We start from the raw sequence: 23,444 nt of genomic DNA on the forward strand, positions 1-23,444 counted from the left end.
CGGGTAGAAGGGGCAGGTGGGTTATTGGGTTAAGGATGGGTGATGGGTCGTGGGGGGGACAACGGTCAGGGCAAGTTGCGGGTTGTGAGTATTAAGGAGGTGTGGGGGGGTGTAAAATGGGTAAATTGTAGGTGAAAAAGGATGGTAGAGGTTTGAAAGTTGGTGGGGCAAAGGAGGGAGAGAGGGAAGAGGGATTAGGGGAAAAGGTGGGGACACTTGTCAAAAAAGGATAGGGGGAGGTTGGGGGTAGTTGGGAAGCGACAAAGAGTCGTAAGGGTGAAAAAGCTGGGGGTTTGAAAAAGGGAGAGAGAGGCTTCTGGTTTCAGATCTCGTTCCATAGGAGGCGAAGACTGTAGCTGCGTCAGGGGGAGCTAGAGGAGGCAGAGCCCAAAACCTTGAAACTGCAGAGGTTGAAGGGGTTTTGGCAGGAGCTTCAGAGGCCAAAAGGGTGCTATCAGCTTTACGAGACGGCGATTCAGACATCAGGGGCTTCGTCAGACTCAGAGGGGAAAAGCGATTTGAAGAGGTTGGAGGATCCATCCGAGGAGGGCCAAGGATCGAGGAGGAAGATTGACCAGCTGACGGATGCAGAGTGGCAGTGCCGATACAGGTGGACAGAGTCGTCTCGGGAGCAGGAAAAGAGGTGCCTTCCTTGCGCTCAGGCGAAGAGGAGCTCTACTGGGCACGACGGCGATTTCTGTTGGGGCAGCGGCGAGATTTCAGTCGACCCCTGCTAGGAGATCTGGAGGGGCCAGTAGCCAGCGATGGGGTCAAGAGAAGGTTTGGAGCAGCCTGTGTTGTCGGAATGTCCGCCGTTGCAGGAGGCGGCGAGAAAGGACATGTGGCCATTAAAGTCGAAGACGAGAGCAGGGCTGCAAGAGGATCAGAGGGCTCATCTTGAGCAGCAAGGCCAAGTGAAAGGAGGGGTGCCTTACCAGAGCAACCCCGGGAATGGTGACCAAAGATGTGGCAATGAATGCAGTGAGGGTGAAGCTAGTCGTATTTGATGGGCTGCTTGAAGCTAAAGCCATCTTCATCGACATTGGAGATGGAGAAGCGGGGGCGATCAGCAGAAACATCGATGCAGAAGAGCAAAAAACAGCCTGTCCATCTTGAGGGTGCGCACATCAGTGTAGAGAGGGTGGCCAACAACAGAGCCGATTCTGCTAAGGCTTTCCTGGCTCCAGAAGTGAAAAGGAGGCTAGGAAGGGAGATCCACAAGGGAATGGAGCTGTGGTCGGCCTTGTGGAGAAGGATGTAGGGGTTCCATTGTCTGAGAAAAATAGGTTTGGTGCCCACAAGCCAGGGGGCACCACTCAGAGCGCGAGCCAAAGTGTTGTCTGAGAAGAACCTGAATATGAACACGCCGTTGTCGAGGAGGTAAATGTCGAGGGAACCCTTGCGCTTTCCATTGTTTAGCGAGGGAAGCCCTGACAGTATTGAAAGAGGGCCGAGAGCCAAGAAAATGACCTACTAGGCACGATTGCCACTTGGAGACTTCAGGGGACAGAGTATCATTGGATTTGTTTGAAAGCTTTCCAAAAAAAATCCAAGATTGCTTAAATCTGATTGTCCTCTGTCATAAACATTTTCAACATCTCCTTGACACACTTCAGTTGTGATATGAAGGTGCCATTTTGCCTTAGACTCACCTCCAAACCATGAGAACGCATGATAGCTTGCTTAACATTGACATTTCAAATTTTCTTTTAATTCTTTCTGCAAACTGTTTACCCAACTCATCACAATGCCCTCCAAAGATGATGTCATCCACATAGACCACAACCACCTGACTACTATCTTCTGTCATAACATATAGATTACCGTCTACCATTCCTTTCATAAGTCCTAACATATAGTTTACTGTCTACCATCTTTTGTCATAACATATAGATTACTATCTACCATTCATTTCTGAAGTCCTAATTGATGCAAGTATATGTCTAATCTAGAGTACCAAGCTCTTGGCGCTTACTTTAAACTATAGAGAGCCTTTTTCAACTTAGAGACCATGTCAGGACCATTAGTTCATTATTAAGCTGAAACCCATCAGTTTGTTCAATGTAGACTTCTTCCTCAAGGTTGCCGTTCAAGAATGTAGACATTACGTTCATCTAATATACCATAAAGCCCTTGTATATTGCCAGAGCCAAAAATCTGTATGGATTCCAATTTTGCTACTGATGCAAACGTCTCATCAAAATCTTTATCTTCTACTTGAGCATAACTTTTGTTCACTAGTCTGGCTTTATTTCTAACAACTTGTCCATCTTCATTCAGCTTATTTTTGTAGACCCACTTGGTGCAAATCGCATTTTTATCAGTTGTCCTTGGGATTAACTCCCAAGTTTTATTCTTTTCAATATGATCTACCTCTTTTGTTTTGGTGAATAAAAAATTCATTACCAAAACCCCAAAGGGGAGAGAAGGGAGAAGGGGGGAGGGGGAAAATATAGGGGAAATAGAGGGGGTAGAGCCGTACAAATCGCAAGCCCTAGGAAGGGCTTGGAGACTGAAAAAGAGAAAAATCTAATCCCCAGGATACAACAATGTGCCTGTTCCTTGGGGAATAAAAAAGGATACTATGAGGGAGCATATGAAGTTTAGAGCTAACATAAAAAAAGTTGGCTTTCCAAATCAAGTCTAATGAACGAGAGTTGGAGGTCGATCTTTTGAGATTCCGCTCCATCCAAATGTGAGAAATGGTAGCCCCGAACATAAGCTTACCAATGGTATCATAGATAGATCTACCAGAAAAAGTCATATCCAACCATAGCAATTCCCAAGCGAAGGGTAGGGGTCTCTTACAACGGGGCCATAGGGAACCACGGGCTTTTTTCTAGATAGTGAAGGTAAAAGGGAAGGAGAAGAAAAGGTGATCGATATCCTCAATGCCATTCCAACTAAAAAATGCAGGAGGGGGGAACAGGGATGTTGCGATGGAAGAGGAAAGCTTGGGTAGGGAGGCAAAAGTTGAGGGTTCTCCAGATAGTCAAACTATGGCGGGGGATGTGGCCTTTGAACCAAACTAGTTTGTGCCTAGGGACTTTGGGGGCTGGGGTTCTGACCAAGGTTTAAAGTATCGGTATCGAGTATCGTATCGGTCGGGAGATTTTAAGAGACATTGTATCGTATCGTATTGGAGATATGTATCAAACGGTGTAGAAACGCATGAAAATGATCAAAATACACATGGAAATACATTTTTGGACACAAAAAACAATATAAACAAGCAATATATAACATATATCATGCATAAACACTAAAATGGAGAATAATGTATAACTAGACAAGTGCTTTAAATTGAAATTGTTATAAAAGATGAGGTTTCTTACATGTTGTAATCGTCATAGCCATGAAGAGTAGTGGATGATGCAAAGGATGATGTTATAGCATTGCTTGATTCGTTTAAGTGCAAAAGTGTGTAAAAGCAAGATTAAATGCATGATTTTAGACTTTTGGTTTAGAGTTTTCCTTTATTTTTCCTTTAGAATAGGAGTTGTATTGAGTCTGTGAGTGAAAAGGGCTTTTTTATGGAATGTATTGATGGTATCGGTATGTATCAAGATGTTTTGGCCAATACATATCGATACATATCGTTACGTATTAAACCACCCACATAACCCTTTACCAGACGTTTCGATGGTATCGATATGTATCGGTCATATCGTATCTTATCGGCCCGTATCTGTTGATACATTTTGATACAATCCGAGATAGTTCATTTTTAAAAAAAAAAGAGACGTATCGGTATGTATCGTATTGGTACTAACCGATACTGATACTTATTGGCCGATATGATATGATACGATACGAAGCGATACTTTAAACCATGGTTCTGACAAAGTTCTAAGCAGATATGAAGCTAAAAATGCCATTTGAGGAGGGGGGGGGAGCCAAATAACCTTATCCGCACGAGATGGGAGAGGAGGGGGAAGGGGGGGGGGGTTAGAGGACCAGACCTGGGAGAGACTGGGGGGGAGGGGGGGACCAAGAACCAATAGAGATGATAGAGGAAAGAGGAACATATTAGGGGATTCCAGTGGAGTAGACCGATCAAACCCTAAGAAAGTTGTAAAGGACTCCTAGGTGGTGCCAAGGATCAAGCCAGAGAGAGATGGAGGACCCGTCGGCAATCGCAGAGGTAGTTGCAGTGAGGGCGAGGGGGCGAAGGAGAAGGATTTTACGCTGGACCCAAGAGGAGTCGGTGGGAAGGGGAACAATCCAAATGGAGTCATTTTTGAGGTGGTAGGAGTAAACCCAATTGACCCAGATAGAATCATGCTTGGTGGAGATTTTCTATATGAGCTTTAGGATACTTGCAATATTAAAACGGATTTTGCGAAGGCCAAGACCTCCTTCAGATTTGGGGAGGCAAACGGAGTTCTAGCTGATTGGGTGGAGGAATTTAGATGCTTCTTTCCCTCTCCAGAGGAAAGCACAGAAGAGAGATTCCATTGCTTTAATGGTAGACTTAGGAAGACTATAGATGTAGGAGGATTGAAGAACTGATCTGATACACTCAATCCTACCTGCATAGGAGAGGAGTTTGCCTTTCCACAACTGGAGCCTTTTACGGATAAGGTCCAACATAGGAGTGCAGTGATGACTGGTTGGCCTAGCGGGGGTGAGAGGAAGACCTTAGTATTTCAATGGGAGAAAGCCAAGGGAAAAGCCTGTCAGACGAAGAAGGTAGTCTTTATCTGGGTCAGAGATCCTTGAGAGGAAGATTTTGGATTTTAGTAGATTGATGCGAAGACCAAAGAGTCTCTCAAAGAGCTGCAAAGAGGACATAATGGCTGATATGGAAGAGGAGGAACCCTTAGAGAAGATCATTAGCGGAAGCAAGATGAGTAAGGTTTAGAAGTTTGCATATGGGGATGGGGGAGATGAGCTGTTGGTTCATTTTTTCTTGAATACTCCTGGAGAGGACCTCAAGAGCCAGGGAGAAGAGGAAGGGAGAGGGGACATTCTTTACGGATTCCTACTTCAGAAGGGAAGAACCCAACAGGGGAGCCATTGACAATAACTGAGGAGGAGGGGGGAGGAGATACAAGAGTGAATCCAACGAACAAAATTAGGGTGGAAGGACATCTAGGTCAAAATATCCAAGATGAAGTCCCATCTCAGGGAGTCAAAAGCTTTATGAATGTCAATTTACATAAGAGTAGCAGGGGAACGAGATTTGTGGTCAAAACCTCGAACAATTTCTGAGAAGAGGAGGATATTGTCAGCAATATTTCTACCGGATATGAAGGCCGATTTGTTCGGGCTGACTAAGGAGGGGATGACAAGTTAAAGTCTGTTAGCCAAAATCTTTTCTATGAACCTGTAGAGAAGACTGCAAAGTGAGATTGGCTTGAAGTCAGATAGGGAAGAAGCTCCATCTTTTCTAAGGATGAGGCAAAGAAAAGTTTGGTTGATCCGATTGGGGTTAAAGAAGCAACTACAGATAGCATTGATGAGGTCTTCTTTAATGAGGTCCCAAATAGCGAAGAAGAATTCCATACTGAATCCATCAGGGCCGGGGCCCGGTTGGATTTGTGAGAGAGAACAGCTTTGGTGATTTCATCATTTGAGTGGATAGCTTGGAGGGAATCAACCAGGGAAGGGGAAACAAATTTGTTGATGAGGTCGTGGGGAAGGGGAGAGGTGGGGGAGGGGGGTTGAAGAGGGAGGAGAAGTAGGATATGGCCTCCGACTTAATGTTAGGAATAGAGGTAAGCGGGGAGCCATCCCTAGCAAGAAGCAATTGATGGAGTTGGAGTTCGAGCGGGCTTTCAGAGAGCGATGGAAGTAAGCCGAATTAGAGTCTCCAAGCTCCAACCATTTGATACAGGAGTTTCGTCGGAGAAAGCTTTCTTCTAGGTGGGAGAGGAAAGAGAGCTCAGCGGATATCCTCTTCTCCTCCTCAGCCAGCATAGGGTTGAGCATATCAGTCTGAAGATGGGATCTGACAAGGGAGAGATTGGAACGGATAGAGCAAACATGGGAGGAGATATTACCGAAGGAAGATTATTTTTAGCTTTTGAGACCGCTTTGGTTTGGCGAACCTTCTTTGTAAAGCTATGAGGGACAGGGAGGGATAGTAGACATAAATGTTCCAAGCTTCACGGATAGTGGGAAGGAAAAGAGAGTGGAAGGTCCACATATCAAAGAATTTGAAGGGTTTTGGACCAAAGGAGGAGTAGGGATGGATGAGAAGATGACAAGGACTATGGTCAGAAATTTTAGGAAGGAGGAAATTGGCATGGGAGTAGGGGAAAAGAGAGAGCCAGGCTTCATTGATTAGAATGCGGTCAATTTTGCAGCCAATCCGATCGTTGCCAACTCTCCTATTATGCCAAGTAAGGGGGAACCTGACCATCTGAGATCATTGATACCAAGGTCATTAATGCAATCATTGGAAGCATTGACAGAGGGGAGATCGGGAGGCCGACAACCAATTTTCTCATGATTAAATCTAACAATATTGAAATCACCACCCACTCCCTAGGGAAGAGAGCCAATCATAGATTTAAGGAGAGAAAGATCGGACCACAAGGAAAGACGGTCAACAACCTGATTAAAGGTGTACACAACCGTGTGAAAGAAAGATGAGGAGGAGTTGGTAAGGGAAAGGTAAATATGGAGGAGTTGGGGGGTAGAGAGGGAAATAGAGAGAATAATTAATGAAGGGTCCCAACCTCCCATAGAATCCAAATCCAACCATTGGTGGAATGATCATAGTTGGAAAGAAAAGACCAGGATGGAGCAATAGAGGAGGCAGTGCGAGAGGCATTCTCCTGCAGGACACGGGGTTTCGAGGAGGGTACAAAAGGAAGAGTGGGTGGATTTGATAAGGGCTCTGATGTTTGCGTGTTTGGCTAGGGAATTGAGACCCCAGACATTCCAAATAAACCCGGAAGACAGAGAACTAAAGGAAAATGGGCACCAAATTCCTAGGGGGCAATTTTGTATTGCCTGTGGAAGTAAGCGATCATGGGGCGTTGAGCTGAAGAGGGGTCAAAAGGGAGGGCAAAGGGGACTCGGTTAAGTCTACAAGGGGAACCATTGGTGGGGAACTATGAGGGGGGGAAATAGTTTGGGGGATGGGGGGATGGAAGGGAGGGTCTCTTCCAGGATGGGGGGTGAGAAGTTGGGGGTAGAGAATTCCTGGCGGATTAGGGGTCACCGGACCAAGGTTGAGGGTTGGGAATAGAGAGGGCTAGGTGAGAGAGAGGGGGGTTGGGGTGAGACGAGGTAGGGGCCAGGTGTTGGGTTGGGACAAGTTAGGATTAAGGTTTGGGTTAGGGGTGGTTTGGTTTAAGGGTTGGGCTAGGGTAAGGTTATGGTTTAAAGGTAGCTGGGCCGGGATAGAAGGGGTATGTGTTAAGGAGATATTTTGGCACGTGGTAGTGGGGCTTAGGTTTAAAAGAAGGGGGGAGGGAGAGGGTTAAGGGGACACAAGGTTAGAAGAGTGACCAAGGTTAAAGGGGGGTATTGGGTTAAGGGATATCGTGAGAGGCCGAAAGGGAGGGAGTAGGTAGAAGGGGAGGAAGGGGATGGCGTGAGGATACCGATGGCAGGGGAAAGCGGCAATTTACCTGAGGAGAGAGATGATGGCAGGTGGTAGCAGGGAGGGGGGGGGGGAGTAAGTAGAAGGGGAGGAAGGGGATGGCATGAGGATATGTAGCTCTTTATTCATTGCTTTCACCCAATGTTCATCTTTGCATGCTTCCACAACCGACTTGAGTTCTACTTGTGATAACAAAGGATAGGTAGAAGCTATCATTCTTCTAGTCTGCACACTTGTTTTTGGGTCTACAATATTCTGTTAGTGAGGATGATCTTTTTGCAACTTTCCATCTTTTGGTTTGCCATCTCTACTCGTCTCTGTGTCTATCTCCTAATCATCTAAGTCTATGTCTTACTGTTTCACGGTCTCCATTGCCTCATCATTAATAACCTCTTCAGAAGTTGGATGCTCTGACTGAACTGGTTTAGAGGATGTTATCTGTTAATCTATCTTGACATCAAAAGTTTCAACCCGGTCTCTTGTTATAGCATTGGTAAAGCTTTACTTTTGAAGAGTAACTTAAGAAAATTCCCTCATCTGCTGTGTCACCAAATTTTCCAAGATTTCTTCTTTCTTCTTGTTGAAACAACACCACCCAACTCTTTAAAATATTTCACTGTTGCTCTTCTTCCAAACCATAATTCATATTGAGTCTTGGATTCATGTGGCCTCAACACACATCTGTTTTGAATGTGGACAGCAGTGAAAATAGCTTCTCTCCAAAACCTCTTTGCAACGTTGTTTTCTGTAAGTATTTGCTCTTGTCATCTCTTGAATCGTGCGTTTCTTTCTTTCAAGTATCCATTTTGTTGTGGGGTTTTGGCTGCATTATGCTGAATTCATATGCCATGCTCATTGCAAAAAGTAGAGAACAAGTCTCATGTGTACTCCTTCCCTTGGTCTGACCTGACACATTTAATTGTTCTTCTTGTCTTATTCTCAACCCTCTTCTTGAACACTTTGAAACAGTCCAAGGTTTCTGTTTTATCCTTGGGGAACATCATCCATGTCATCCTTTATTACTCATCTATAAATAACATGAAGTCTCTCTCACCTCCAATAGCCTGAGTCCTCATAGGTCCACTCAAATCATTATGTATCAAGTCTAAGGGTTTGCTTGAGTAGTGTCTCTTAGACTTGTAGGTGGCCCTTGTTTTTATTCCCTTCTGACATGGTGCAGGCACGTGGTTTGTTGGATATTTGATTCTAGGAAGATCTCTGACCACCTTCGTTGAGCTCAACTTGACTAAGTTCTTGAAGTTAATGTGACCCAATCTTCTATGCCAAAGCCAATTCTCATCTTCCTAACTAATCATACATCTGTCCTCAAGACCTTCTGAATGAACATATAGATTTTACAAGACATAATTAGATTTGATTCTCCCTTTGTCCATGTTGACTCTAACTTTGCCTAAAATCTTGGCTCCATCGTTATTTCCAAATCTAACTGAGCCACCTTCAATCAGATCCATGGCAATGGCCTACTGTGTGCCTTGAAAGCTATTCGAACAATCAGAGAACTGTTGCTGTTTTGCTTTTAATGCAAAAGTCGACCTTGAACCAGGGAAAACAGCGGGAGATCGATTGTAGCAGGATTGATACAATAAAAAGAACAAATTAAAAAGTGCAACTTTTTTATATTGCTACTTTTCTGTTACATATGAATAAGAACATAAAAAGGATAAAAAGAAGAAGAAAGGGATGTAGAAGGGGGGATAGGGTTTTGGCTCTCTCAGCCCTTCATCCTCACACTAGGATAAGAAACTTTGCCAAAGCAACATCAAATCAACTTCATTAAAATCGTCTCTTTGGCTTCTAAAAGCCTTACATATAAATAGGCAACAATAACTTACTCGTCGAGTGACAAAAATTAGAAACTTAAATTGACAGTGTTCTAAAATTAGAAACTAAGAAATAGAAACCGGGATTCATAAAATTAGAAAGTGTCTAAAATAGAAATTTTGACTCTACTAAGATTCTAAAATTAGAAACACAATAATGACTGAATTAGAAACTAGGCCTAATAAAAATAAAAACTAAATAAAGTCTTTAAGTTGGAATTTGCATTCAATCTCCACCAGCTTGTCCTTATCAGCCCCCAAATCACTGTTCACGTGAGCAGGATGTACCTCATGGTACTGTTCAACTGAACAGTATTTTCTGCCATTTTCGTCATGCTTTGATCTACATCAGCTTTCTTCTTTTTCTCAACCCAAAGAGTTTTTTCTGCAACTGTGATAGTTATTCTTTCAGGCTTTTCAACACCCATCTTCTTTTTTTTCTTGCTGCCTTGGGGAACTCTTTCTCAGTTTTCTTCTACGCAGCAACTGTGATGGGCCTGCATGATAACACTTCTGTTTCTGGGCCATGTTTCTAATCCCGAAACAAATTTTTTTTTTCTATTACTGGGCCAAATTTCTTGACAAAAAAAAAAACACGTTTGGTAACGCATAGTAATTTCTATTTCTGGACCAGAAAAGAAACAGAAATGTGTTTGTTATGCACAATCATTTTTGTTTTTGGAACTTTGATAAATTTTCAAAATGCCAGTGGATACCCAAAAATTTGGTGGAGATGGTGGTGATGGTGGTGCGGTGGCAGTGGTGGAGGCGGTGGTGGTGGCAGTGGTGGTGGTGGTGGCGGTGGCGGCGTCGGCGGCGGCGACGGCGGTAAAGGTGGTGGTCGTAGTGGTGGTGATAGCAGTGGAGACTTGCGGAGATAAGAGTTGTGGAGATAGGTCAAACCCCCACCCCCTTATTTCTCCGTTTTATTTCTGGAATAGAGAAGTTCCAAATTGGAGCTTCTTTTTTTCTATTTCTCAGCTACTTTTTTGTCCCAGTTCATTCCCAGGAACCCAAAAAAAAAAAAAAACCCAGTATTAACAAACAGATTTCTACTCTTTTTTTGTTACCAAGAATGAAAAAAACAGAGAAATAGAGAAACAGAAGTGTTATCATGCAGGCCCAATGTGACCCAACCTACAAAATTCCACACTTTCCTCTATTATAGAGCAAATCTATTTCTGCTAGTAATAACCACAGGCTTGACGTTTCTCTTGCATTCTGCCAACCTATGCCCAGAACTGTTACACCCATAGCAGTAACCATTGAAGAAGTTGTCTCTGGCAAGAGCTCCTTGCTTAGCCTTTGGACCTCTGATAATTGACTGTGGTGAAGCCATCTCTGTCAAATGTCGTAATTGATTTCTTGACTGTAGGATCTTTGACTTGAGTGCTTCTCTGTTTTTCCTCGACAAACCTCATTGGGTTGTCTGCAGCACCTTTTCCTTTAGTCTTCACACTTCTTGGTGATCCTCCTTTCTTGAAACCAAGACCAAATTTAATTTGAGGAAATTAAGAATTTCATCTAATACTTTGTCTTTTCCTTTATCTGATGATTTATTGTTCACCTCAGTCACTTGAGGGCTCACTTCTGTACCATTAAGCTTGAATATTGTGACTCATGGGGATGGGGTTGCAACCATTAGATCGTCAATCTTCTTAACTATTCAAGTTCTGTCTGCAAAATTACTATCTCCGCTTCCAATTCAATGCACTCGTCTGTCTTTATAGATAGGTATCTACTAATGTCATCAGTCATGTTCTTTGTCTCTTGAATGGGAAGCTTTAATTGACTGATCAGCTCTCCAGCCTCATCAAGCTGATTTTCATTTTTCTGTTTTTCTTTCTCCCCACCTTGACATCTTTTAAAGCAGATAGCGATTCTGCCTTAATGTCATATTTTCCCTCAGATTCATCTTCTTCATCAGTCTTCAGTTTACTGTTACTTCAAATGCCATAAAAAGTGTTTCAGACGCTTCGTCATCTGATTCCTCATCTTCTGTTATTTCTGAAGAGGTGCTGTTCCTTTTTTATATTAACCCTCTTTTCTTTTAGTTCTTTTTTTTAGGAACAAACTTTTTTTTACCTTTCTTGACTTTGCTCTCATTAGTGTCGTCATCTGAATCATCTACTTGTCTTTCTCTGGACACTTTGATGCAAATTGTTCAATGCCTCCACAATTGAAACATTTTAAGGGAAGTTTTCCCTTGTACTTTCCTCTTCCCTTCTTGAACTTTTTGGCCAGGTAAGTTATCAGCTCATCATCAAATTTTTCGGACTCACTTTCTTGCTTAATTTTCAATTTCTAAAATATCCCTGAAAGTTGCTTCCTACTCTGTGTGTTTTACGTTCACCGTTCTCATCTCATATGTTGTTAATGTGCCGTGCAACTCATCTAAAATCATGGCATTCAGATATCTTTGGGTTGTCAAGCTCTGGCAAGGACCTAAGGATTTTCTTCACCACAATTGCATCCTTGACTTGTTCACCTAGCGCTCTAATAGCATTGATGTTTTTATTGACTCAGCTCATGTAATTTTCAGCTGTCTCTCCCTCTAAAGTCTTCAAGCTTTCAACTTGGGCTCTGTGATGTTGTAGCTTGGATTTTTTTAAATTTGTCATTACCTTCATGAACATTTTGTTTTTTTAAATTTGTCATCACATTCATGAACATTTTGCAACTTGTCCCAAATCTCTTTTGAAGTAGAACAATTGACAACTCTTGCAAATTCATTGTCCACCAGAGAGCTCAATAGTGCATTTACTACCTTTGCATCATTCTCACACTTTTTCTTTTCTGTTGCATTTGTGATATCTTCTTATGATGGAATGTACCCGTTCTTGACTACCAACCAGACATCGTAACCCAAAGCCTTCAGATAGACTTCCCTCTTGATCCTCCAGAAACTTGTTGTTGGACCCGTCGAGGAGCGGTACCTTGAAATGCATGTGATGAGTTCAACACATTGACAACGATGACTCACAACACAAGCAACAATTGGCTGGGGTAATCCTAATTTTATCAATCTCACACACGTCGCATGCACACCCACCTTGCAATCACAAAGTGGCCAGGCATACGAGGTAGTGCACACCCACTTTGCAAGTCACACAAACTCCAATATCCTATTACAAAATACAAACCACAAGACATAAGGGTTACGTGGTTCAGCAAATTTCCTACGTCCACGCATGGTACTAAATCTCGTTTCGTTTCGGTATTTCGGTTTGACCGAAATTTTCGAGATACCGAAATTTCGTCAATATGGTATTTTTCTGTGGGTGTAAAATGCCAAAATGACCGAGATTTCCAAAATTTTCGAAACGAGATTACCGAGATTTCCGAAATTTCCGAAACGAGATGACCGAAATTTCCGAAATATTCGAAATATTGCACGTGACTTTTTCAATATCTCGCGATATATCGTGAGTCCACGATATTTCGCGAAATATGGTATTTTTCCATTTCGGATTGGTATCGTATCTCGGACAGCTCGAGATATACGAAATTTGGCGAAATATCGCCGAAATTTCGCGAGATTTTGAACCATGCGTCTACGGAGCGATGCCCTAATGGGGCTTCATATATTGCTCAATATGCTGGACTTAATTTTGACTGCTGCAATAGTCCAGGAACTCCTACTCCTGCTTCTGTTTATGCACCTACAGAGACTAAGGGCTATAATCCCAATCCTATCAAGTCCCAACTCGATAGGCTTTTACAAGAATCAACTGTAGTAGTAAATACAAATCCCTCCCCAATTACATCAAAATTCTAGGTATATTATGTCAGATATCAAGCCAAATCTTTTCTGGCTTCAAGTATTCCAACATTCAACACAACCAAGAAAGCAAAATAGGGATTTGAAAAATAATGGTTTACCTCAACCTGTGTAATCACATGTGGAGAAATGTAGTTGCTGTCCCCCATTGTTGCTCACTCTCTTGAAGACTTGAAAGATAATAGAACATGCTCTTCAATCTTCCCAAGCAACCGTCATCATCACCCAATCAAGATTTGCAGCATTGATGGACCTTTTCTGTTGTTTTCTTCTTCATGATTCTCTCCTCTCTTTTCTCTTTTTTTCCTTTGTTGTTCAGGTATTGGTAGTCAAAGGTGCTGCTAGCTTAGCTTATGGTTTCCCTGACTTATAGTAGGATTGAAGGTAGAGTTTCAATGAGGAGAAATAGGGTGAGAGTAAGGGGAGTTCGTTGAGGCCGAGGAATGAGGGGAGGGTAACCATCCGGTTCAACCATCTTCTGTGGGTTGTCGGGGAAACAGCTGTATCTCCCTCATCCGAGGTCGGAATGACTTGAGAGTTGCACCATTTGAAAGAGGACTTGAAGAGCTACATCTTTCATGTTTTGAGCTATTCCAAAATTTGCCATTAAGGCACCCGTAAATGCACTTAAAGTGATGTTTTGTGCAAAGCTGGAATTCTGGAAACAGTTCTAGCACGGACATTCGAAACAGTATTTTTTCTTCGTCTGAACTCCGATTGAGGTGAGACTTAAAGCATTTGTATCTCCATTCAATGGGTTAGAGTCTTTTAGTTTTGAGTTTCAACTAATTTTGCATCTAAGACCATAGTACTAAAACTCGTTTCATCTCGGTCGAGATTTCGAGTATCTCGGTCGAGTCAAAACAAAATGCAACATCGAATTGAAAAAATGCAATATTTCGAAAATTTTGGTAAAATTTCGGAAATCTCGGTCATTTTTGGCATTTTACACCAACAAAAAAATACCACGTTTCGACGAAATTTCGGTATCTCGGAAATTTCAGTCATACCGAAACACCGAAACGAAACGAGATTTTAAACCTTGTCTAAGGCAACTAAAAAAATTACATGAAGTTGATGTCAGTGCAAAAGCCAGTGTTTTGAAATTGGTTTACCCACTATCAAGGTTCAAGAACTCGGTTCGGTACAGGTTTTGCCCAGCCAAAAATCCGAGTTGGGCCGGGATCTCGACGAGTTGGTGTAATTTTTTTGTTTTGGAACTTGAAGGCTGGTTTCGATGGGTTTTAGACCTAGTTTGGGCCTGAAACTTAGTACTCAGCCTATTTTAGGCCATTTAAACACAATGACACTATCAGATTTTGCAAAAACAAAGTCCAAATAGGAGTTTCACTTCGGACCCTAGGTTGGTAAGCAACAACGTACTAATAGGCCCTATTATGCACATAATTTAGTAATTGAAAGCAATCAACTCATACAATTAATATAAAACAACTTGAATAAACGTTGTAGATAATCTTAACATATTACATATGTCTATCATAAACCATCGTAAAAAATCCTCAAAAATCAGGTCAAATGGACACTTCTCTGTCGAGTTCACTGAGATAGTCGAGTTCGGGAGAGATCCAAACTGCCTCGGTCGAGATATGTACATTATAAAGGTAAGTTTGGTCCAAATCTCGGTCGAACCAAAATCTCGAACCGAGATCTCAACCGAGTTTGGGTGATGTTAGGGATGTAAACGGATCGGATTCGGCTCGGATAGTGCTATATCTGCATCCGCATCCGATTAGCTTTCGGACGGATTCGGATAGTGCTAAATGAATACGGACATGGATACGGATCGGATATTTTATCCGTTTACATGTAAATATAGCTTTTCGGATAGCTATAGCCTATCCATATCCGCGTCCGTTTAGCTTTCGGACGGATTTGGATAGTGCTAAACAGATACGGACACGGATACGGAAACGGATTTCGGCTTTTCATTTACACCCCTAGGTAATATTTCATTTCGCCTCAAGTATCGTCTTGCTTTTTTCAAAAAGAGAGAGATTACCGAGGTCTCGGCGAGTTCTTGAACTATGCCCACTGCCTAGACCACTTCACCTTGAGCTTTTATGTTCACTGAATCAAACACAAGCCAAACACCACCAATGCACTGCCACAGCTCTGTTAACACATCTAACAAGTTTCAGAGCTGATCAACATGCCGGCCAAGCTGCCACATCACCACACATGTATACTGCCATATAAGCTGCATAACTGGACTTGCCCATCTCTGAGCATCTTAGTGTGATGACATTGTGTTGACAACAATTACAATACTGCACACTGTGTGTGTGCCCAACTAGTAGGTTTGATGTTGTACTTGCCAATGAAGATTTGAATCACATAGATTTTGTGAAAATAGTGATAACCTAATATTGGTTGGATATCATTATTTATTGCTTATATGGTGCATAGTGCTTAAAACACTTGTTTTACATGTATCATAAGCATTTCCATGTGTATCAAAGCGTATCTCTGATCTCTCTCTAAGATGGCTCTTAAAACTAGCTGTTGTGAAGTGGATGTCACTAGAACTTGGTCATTTTTTCACAAAAGCAAGTGGTCAAACTGGTTCTTATTTGTTGGCATCCCCCCAGCACGTGCAACCTAATTGAATGCTTCTAAAAGTAACAACAGGGTTATGTGCTCAGGATTTCAAGTTGTCAGTGCTTAAAACTGGCAATAGTCACTCTCAGAATGAGTGGATTACAAAATTTGTAGTAAAATTTTCATTTGTCTACAATAATTTACCCCCTTTGGTGGACCAACTGCTATATACCTACCCCAAATTCTGGAGTTATAACATTTGATTCTTACTGTGATATTATTTTCAGTGATCACTTAACCATTGAATCTTGTTGGGCATTTTCTTACTATTGTTTTGTTGGTTGTAGGGTGGTCTGACAGCCACTGATGTATTTGCTGTTGAGTGGATACAGACTGGTGCCATTCACTTTGGGATGACAGTCTCATACTATGGTTTTGTGAGTGATGGTAAATTACTATTCGTGTAATTAATAGGTTAACCATCTACTTTAAGTTCTTGTTTTGCATATGGATTAGATGTGCTTGATTGTCCAACTAGGTGATTAGGTTCTACTTGATTCTACTGTTAAGCATTTGAGTGTGCATGATATATATATATAGGATGAAGAACAATGAAATTTTTATCGTGGAGTCCAGTTTAATGGATCTCTAAATCCCTCAAGCCTTACCACTGATACTTACAGTAATCTGCTATGATTAACACTCCTTATTCTTAAGGTGCATTATTTAGTTGTTTTGATGGCTGAACATGGGTGGACCAGCAACCTCATGGACTCCAGAACAATACTGGTTTGAACAGGAAAGGAACACAAGCATTCCCAATGTGTTCTTGACATGTCAAGGTGGTGTTTCTAATCAACGTACCTGCCAGGGGTATTCCTATAAATATCCACGCAATGAAGCATTTTTATGCTTAGCAAACTACCCTTGCTACCATAATTGTCACGACGACTAGGTGACCCAAAGCTTTGGAATGGCGCCTAGGCGACAAGGTGGTGTCGCCCTAGGCATGCAATATATGACTGTATGTAATATAGCAATAGTATTTTGTATAATTATGCTTATATGCACCATAGAAGTCATATCAATGCAATATGACATAATTATGCTAGTAATGACCTAATATGAGAAAACTAACAAATAATAATGAAAGCATAGGATATAATATAAAAGCATATTCATCTAAAAGCAAAAAAAATCAACATAAACTCATGAAGTGTTAACAAGGCGTGCTGTCGCGTTGGACCCAATAAAGTGCTTGGAAGCCTAGGTGGAGTGTAAACGACACCTTGACAAGTATGATTGGTGCATATGCTGGTCCTAAGCCCTGATATCACCATTTGATGTTTTGTGCTCCTATTAGTAATGGTACATGTTTCTCCTCCAATTCCTACTTGACTTGGGTTGGCCCAGAGTCAACCTCATCACTGTGGTACAGGAGAGCATCCACGTAAACCAATGGTTTCCTTTCAAATGAGCATATAATTTCCCCCCATTAGGATGCATTTGGTTTTTCGTAGCATTTGAAATCATGAGTTTATCATCTAAAATTGACTCATTGAAGGGGTGTTAATATAAAATAAAAGTGAATTCATTTCATGAAATCTTAGAATAACTTCTCTTAAGAATTTTCCAGCTATTGAGTATTGATTCATTGGAGGGGTGTTAATATAAATGTTGGATTATGAACACCAGAATACCGTGGGTATTCTGGTCCCTTTGGTGTTTTATTTTTATTTTAATTATGTACTGCCGACTCTCTTTATGAAAGTCTGCTAGAGTAGGGGCAATTCTGTCCTATTGTATTTTTCCCTTCATTATTAATGGAGAGCTTGTCTGATGTATTTGGATCATTCAAGCCATTCATTCAATTATGTTTTGTTAACATGGCATCAGAGCCAATTTCTCTGATCTGGGTTTTCAAAACACTTCCCGTTCCCATCGTTTTTTTCTCCCTCCCTCCTTTCGATCTCCTCTCCTTTTTTTTTCCTTGGTTCTCATCATCCACCTTGGGGCAGCACCAATGAGGTGATTGTATGGGCTAGATGCTGCCCTCAATCCAACCTCTTCAATCAATGTTATAAACACAGGTTCAGATCGATAGGTGCTGCTTCTCTCCTCTGCGATATTTTGGAGTTCTTTTTTTAAAGATCGAGCCTCTCTTAGCTTTGAAGGTTGATTTTTCTTGTTGGAGATCCATCCTCGCAGTCCTGGACAGCACCTATCACAGCTTTTCAACATCAATTGAAGCCCCCTACCCTACATCGATCTCATCTTTCAGGGTTTTATAAAACCCTGACAAATATCGATTTTTGGGTTAGGGCTGTCAACTATTGGTGATTTTTGAAGGGGAGTTCAATCCATACCAGAGGACCACTCAACCTTGATATCAGCCTTTTTTTGAGTTTTTTTAAAAAATTCAGGTCTTCTTCTATTTGGATCGATTTCTCCAAATATCGATCCCCTTTATCTGGTTCTTCTTTGGCTGGCTGCATTAATCCCTTGCTGATTCTGTTGATTGCTTCAGTCTCCTTACTGGTTCCATTGATTGGTTGTTTGCATGCACGTCAGGCTCAGATATTACTACTGCTACTTCTGGGATTGACGGACAGACAAGGACTGAGTTTTTACCTTTTGCTGCTCCTATCAAACTTGATGGAACAAATTACTTAATGTGGTCCAGGTCTACTTATTTGACCATTGCTGGTCAAGGACTTACCAGACATATTATTGGGAGTGCCACAAAGCCAAATGAAACTGGTCCTCTGCAAGATCGATGGGTGTCCATGATGCTATGGTGATGTTCAATTTGCTACGCTCTATGCAATCTGACCTCCAACTACTTATTATTGGATACAGCCCATCAAATATGGAGTGCTTCCAAGGAGACTTATTGACAGGTAGGGAATGATGCTTAGATGTATGAGATTTGTAAGAAGGTTCATGACACCACACAGAAGGAGTTATCAGTTTCTAAATACTATTTTGCCCTCAAGAGTTTATGGCTGCAATTGGATCATTACTCAGATTTTCAGCCTTCTAATTCAGCTGATATTGCTGCCTATCGCAAACACGTAGACAAAATCCGTGTTTATGACTTCTTGGCAGGTCTGAATTTTGAATATGACCCTATCCGTGTGCAAGTTCTTAGCCGATCTCCTTTCCCTATATTGGATCAGTCTTTTTCTTTGGTTCACACTGAGGAGACCTGTCAGGCTGCAATGTTGCACACTCCTACTGTTGATAGATCTGCTTTGCAAGCTGCTGGTTCCAGTCCTACTCCTATATCCGATGGCTATGCTTCCTCCAAGGAACCTGTAAAGTCTAAACATTGCAACAAACCCTATCACACTAAGGCTACTTGCTGGAAATTACATGGGAAACCTCCTGATTTTGAGGCCAAGCATGGTCGTGGCAAAACTAAAAACAAGGCCCATCACACTGAAAGTGTAGCTACAGTTCCTACTACTGACAAATGGTCTCTCCCAGAAAGAATTACAGGCTTTCAGGCGTATGTTACAGGCTTTCGCTGCCTCTACTACATCATTTCCTACCACCTCTTCCACTCCATCAGGTTCCAACTTTGCCCACTCAGTTATTTCGTTTGGTGGTCATTGGGCATCGGTTATCTCCACGTCATGGATTATAGACTCTGGTGCCACTGATCATATGACAGATTGACAGGTTCCTCCAATCTTTTTCATAAATATTTTCCCACTTCTGGCAAGGATAAAGTCCGGGTGGCTGATGGTTCCCTCTCATCTGTTTCTGAAAAGGGATCCATTAGTTGCTCTCCTTCTATTTCATTATTTTCAGTTTTTCATATTCCTAATTTTACTACTAATCTTCTTTCCATTAATTGTCTTACTAAAGATCTGAATTGCAAAGTAACCTTTTTTCCTATCCATTGTGTTTTTCAGGACCTAGTAACGGGGAAGGAGTTTGGATGTGGTAGAGTGCATGGTGGATTGTACTTGCTTGATGATGGTGGTCACCCTTAAAATACTTTACCTTCTCAATTATATCAGAGTTCCTCGTTCTCCTCTGAATTGCACCAATGGCATTTTCGATTAGGTCACCCTGTACTTTGTCTACTTTATTTTGAGCATTAGTTAAAAACTGTAGCAAGGAGGAATTTTTTTGTGAGGCTTGTGTTTTGGCCAAAGTGACACGTTCAACTTATATTATTTCGAATAAAAGAAGTTCTTCCTTATTTCATTTGGTTCATACTGATGTGTGGGGTCCTAGTTGTAAAGCTTCTCTCTCTAGTCAACGTTGGTTTGTCTCATTTATCGATTGTCACTCTAGGAACACCTGGGTTTACCTGATGCACTCTAAAAGTGAAGTTTTTTGTTTCTTGTTTTCACAATTTTCATGAAATGGTTCAAACCCAGTTTAATGCCTCTCAAAGTCTTGAGGAGTGATAATGGCAAGGAATATATTGAAGGTCAGTTCCAAACATACCTTGTTGCCCATGGGATCATACACTAGACCAGTTTTGTTGATACCCCAGCCTAAAATGGTGTGAATGAAAAAATAAATAACCACTTTTTAGAGGTGACGTGAGCTCTTCTGTTTGCTTGCAATGTCCCTCCCAGTATTGGGGGGATGCTATCCTTACTGCTGCTTACCTTATTAATAGGATGCCTACGTGTGTCCTTGACTCTCGTCCTCCTTGTGAGCTGTTACATGGCTCTTCCTCCTTTATAGTCCCCCCTAAAGTGTTTGGCAGCGTTTGTTATGCCTGGGATACTAGATCCCCTGGTAAGCTTGAGCCTCGTGGACTTCGTTGTATTTTTTTGAGTTACTCTCCCACCCAAAAGGGGTACAAGTGTTATCATCCCCCTACCCGGCGTATTATGGTCAGTATCGTAGTTATCAAAGCGGGAAAGCGACCATGGCGTTTTAGAGGGGCAAAATTCAAGGCAACACCGCCATGGCGCCCAAGGCGTCCAAGGAGCCTGGACGCCATGGCGACACCTTGATAACTATGGTCAGTATGAATGTTGTCTTCTATGAACATCTTTCCTATAATCCTTCCCCATATCTTCTGAGGGAGAACATTAGTGAAGATGTGTTGCCTATAGAAGCTCCCCTTCACTATATTCATGATGAATCTCCTCTTGTTCCTCCCACTGTGGATCCTATACAGGGGGAGACCACAAAGATAAATAATAATAACTTTTCAATTCTGGGGGAGCAAACTCTTGTTTAGAAAACCATTAATGCATTCCAGAGGAGGATTGGTGATTCTACTATGAAGGTCTATATAAAGAGCCGTACAAAAAATAAGCAGCTTCAATCCACTATAGCACCAATGCCCATCCAGTTGCCAATCCCGGATCTAGAGCCTACTCCTTCATCTGGTGAGATCCCTTCTTCTAAGTTACCTATTGCCCTTCGCAAATGTACTAGGGCTTGTACTCAGCATCCCATATCTCATTTTGTTTCATATAACTCTCTTTCTCCATCTTTTCGTGCCTTTGTTTCTTCTCTTTCTTTTATGCATATTCCTCAAAATTGGTAGGAAGCTCTTACATATGGCAAGTGTAAGACAACAATGATGGAAGAAATGACAGCCTTGAAAAAAAAATGATACATGGGAGCTCGTGGTTCTTCCTACAGGGAAAAGACCAATTGAATGTAAGTGGGTATTTGTGGTGAAACAGAAGTTGGATGGCTCTGTGGATAGATATAAGTCACGACTTGTGGCCAAGGGGTTCATTCTCAGACTTATGAGATTGATTACCAGGAGACCTTTGCACCTGTTACAGAGCTGAACACTGTCAGAGTATTGTTGTCATGTGCCATGAACTTGGGATGGGATCTCCAACAACTGGATGTAAAGAATGCCTTTCTTAATGGAGAACTGGATGAGGAGGTGTATATGGATATTCCATCAGGGTTCTCTTGTGATAAAACCCAAGGCAAAGTGTGCCAGTTGAAGCTTGCACTTTATGGGTTGAAGCAGTTACCTCGAGCTTGGTTTGGGAGGTTTCACAAGGCTATGATTTTTGTTGGCTATAGACAGAGTAATGTTGATCATACTCTATTTATAAGAAGGGTTGGTCAGAAGATCACCATTCTCATAGTCTATGTTGATAAAAAGGGTTGGTCATTTGAAGGCTTTTCTTGGGAAGGAGTTCGAAATCAAGGATCTGGGCAAGTCGAGGTACTTCCTTGGAATTGTGATTGCCAAGTCTTCAAAGGGCATCTTTCTCTCCCAACAAAAGTATATCCTAGATTTGTTGACAGAAACTGGTTTGTTAGGGTGTCATCCTTCCGATACCCCTATAGATGCTAATGTCAGACTTGAGGAAAAGGAGGGTGAACCTATTGATAAGGGCCGGTACCAAAGGTTGGTAGGGAAGCTGATTTATCTCACATACTCGCTCAGACATTGCCATTGCAGTGAGTCTTGTGAGTCAGTTCATGCATGATCCCTACTCTTCTTATATGGAGGATGTTCTTCGTATCATTCACTACTTGAAGTCAGCTCCTGGAAAGGGCATTTTGTTGTCTCCTCATAATCACCTATGGATAGAAGCCTATACTGATGCTGATTGGGCAGGTTCTTCTGACCGCAAGTCTAGCTCTGGATACTGCACTTTTGTTGGTGGTAATCTCGTCACTTGGCGCAGCAAGAAGCAGAATATGGTTGCTCGTTCTAATGCTGAAGCAGAATTTCCTGCTATGGCATAAGGTATTTGTGAGTTGTTATGGCTCAAGGGTCTACTACAAGATCTTGGTGTTCTTATTAATCTTCCTATGAGGTTGTACTGTGACAACAAGGCTGCAAGTAGCATTGCACATAATCCTGTTACAGCATGATCGCACTAAACATGGTGAGGTTGACAGGTATTTCATCAAGGAGAAATTGGAAGGTGGTGTGATTTGTGTTCCTTTTGTGAAGTTTGTGGATCTGCTAGCTGATATTTTCACAAATGGATTATTAGGGAAAGTGTGTCATCCTATTTTGATCAAGTTGGGCATTTTTGACATATATGCTCTAACTTGAGGGGGAGTGTTGGATTACGTACATTAGAATACCGTGGGGGTATTCTGGTCCTTTGGATGTTCTATTTTTATTTTAATTATGTATTCCCGACTCTATAGAGTAGGGGCAATTCTGTCCTATTGTATTTTTTCCTTCATTATTAATAGAGAGCTTGTCTGATCTATTTCAATCATTCGAGCCATTTATTCAATTCTGTTTTGTTACAATAAAAATAGAAGTGAATTCATTTCATGAAATCTTAGAATAACTTCTCTTTAAAATTTTTCTAGCTATGATTCTAGATGACTCTTGAGATGAACTTATTATGAGTTGAGAAAAGAAAGAATAATTTGGCTTGTCAATGAGACAGAGGCCACCACTTTATTTATAATCTTGAGAATATTACAAATATGGTATGATTGCAGAATTACACAATCACAAAACTAACACATTAAACATGTGCATAATTAATCTAGACACTCCAATGTACCTACTTACATTATGCACTTTACCAAGAGAACCAAACCAGAAGAGAACTGAACCGAACTGCAGAAATAAGTGAATGGCTTAATAATGATAGCCCTCCACGATATGTATTTATAATAGAAGAAAGGTTGACACCTATTACAAATATAACTCTAATTCTAACTAGTTAAATAGAGCTAGAATAGAACTAGGAAAGGGAAAATAACTAAAATAGAAATAACA

At 41.6% G+C, this 23,444-nt stretch overlaps 1 protein-coding gene and 1 long non-coding RNA gene across 5 annotated transcripts in view; one reads left to right on the forward strand and one right to left on the reverse strand.

The window, feature by feature from the left end:
• LOC122647310 (sphingoid long-chain bases kinase 1-like) overlaps positions 1 to 23,444 on the forward strand; it is a 61,723-nt gene that overhangs the window by 20,574 nt on the left and 17,705 nt on the right. For all 4 annotated transcript variants that reach the window (XM_043840736.1, XM_043840735.1, XM_043840734.1 and 1 more), the window contains one exon: positions 16,087 to 16,186. In XM_043840736.1, the coding sequence (XP_043696671.1) occupies positions 16,087 to 16,186 (100 nt within the window). The remainder of the gene's footprint in view (positions 1 to 16,086; positions 16,187 to 23,444) is intronic.
• LOC122647311 lies at positions 1,691 to 21,147 on the reverse strand. Its single transcript, XR_006330848.1, has 3 exons — positions 21,130 to 21,147; positions 14,296 to 14,298; positions 1,691 to 1,827 (listed from the first exon to the last, which is right to left on the reverse strand). It is a non-coding gene; the product is annotated as an uncharacterized LOC122647311 (long non-coding RNA).

Source organism: Telopea speciosissima, unplaced genomic scaffold, assembly GCF_018873765.1.
Source record: "Telopea speciosissima isolate NSW1024214 ecotype Mountain lineage unplaced genomic scaffold, Tspe_v1 Tspe_v1.0021, whole genome shotgun sequence".
Lineage (NCBI taxonomy): Eukaryota > Viridiplantae > Streptophyta > Magnoliopsida > Proteales > Proteaceae > Telopea > Telopea speciosissima.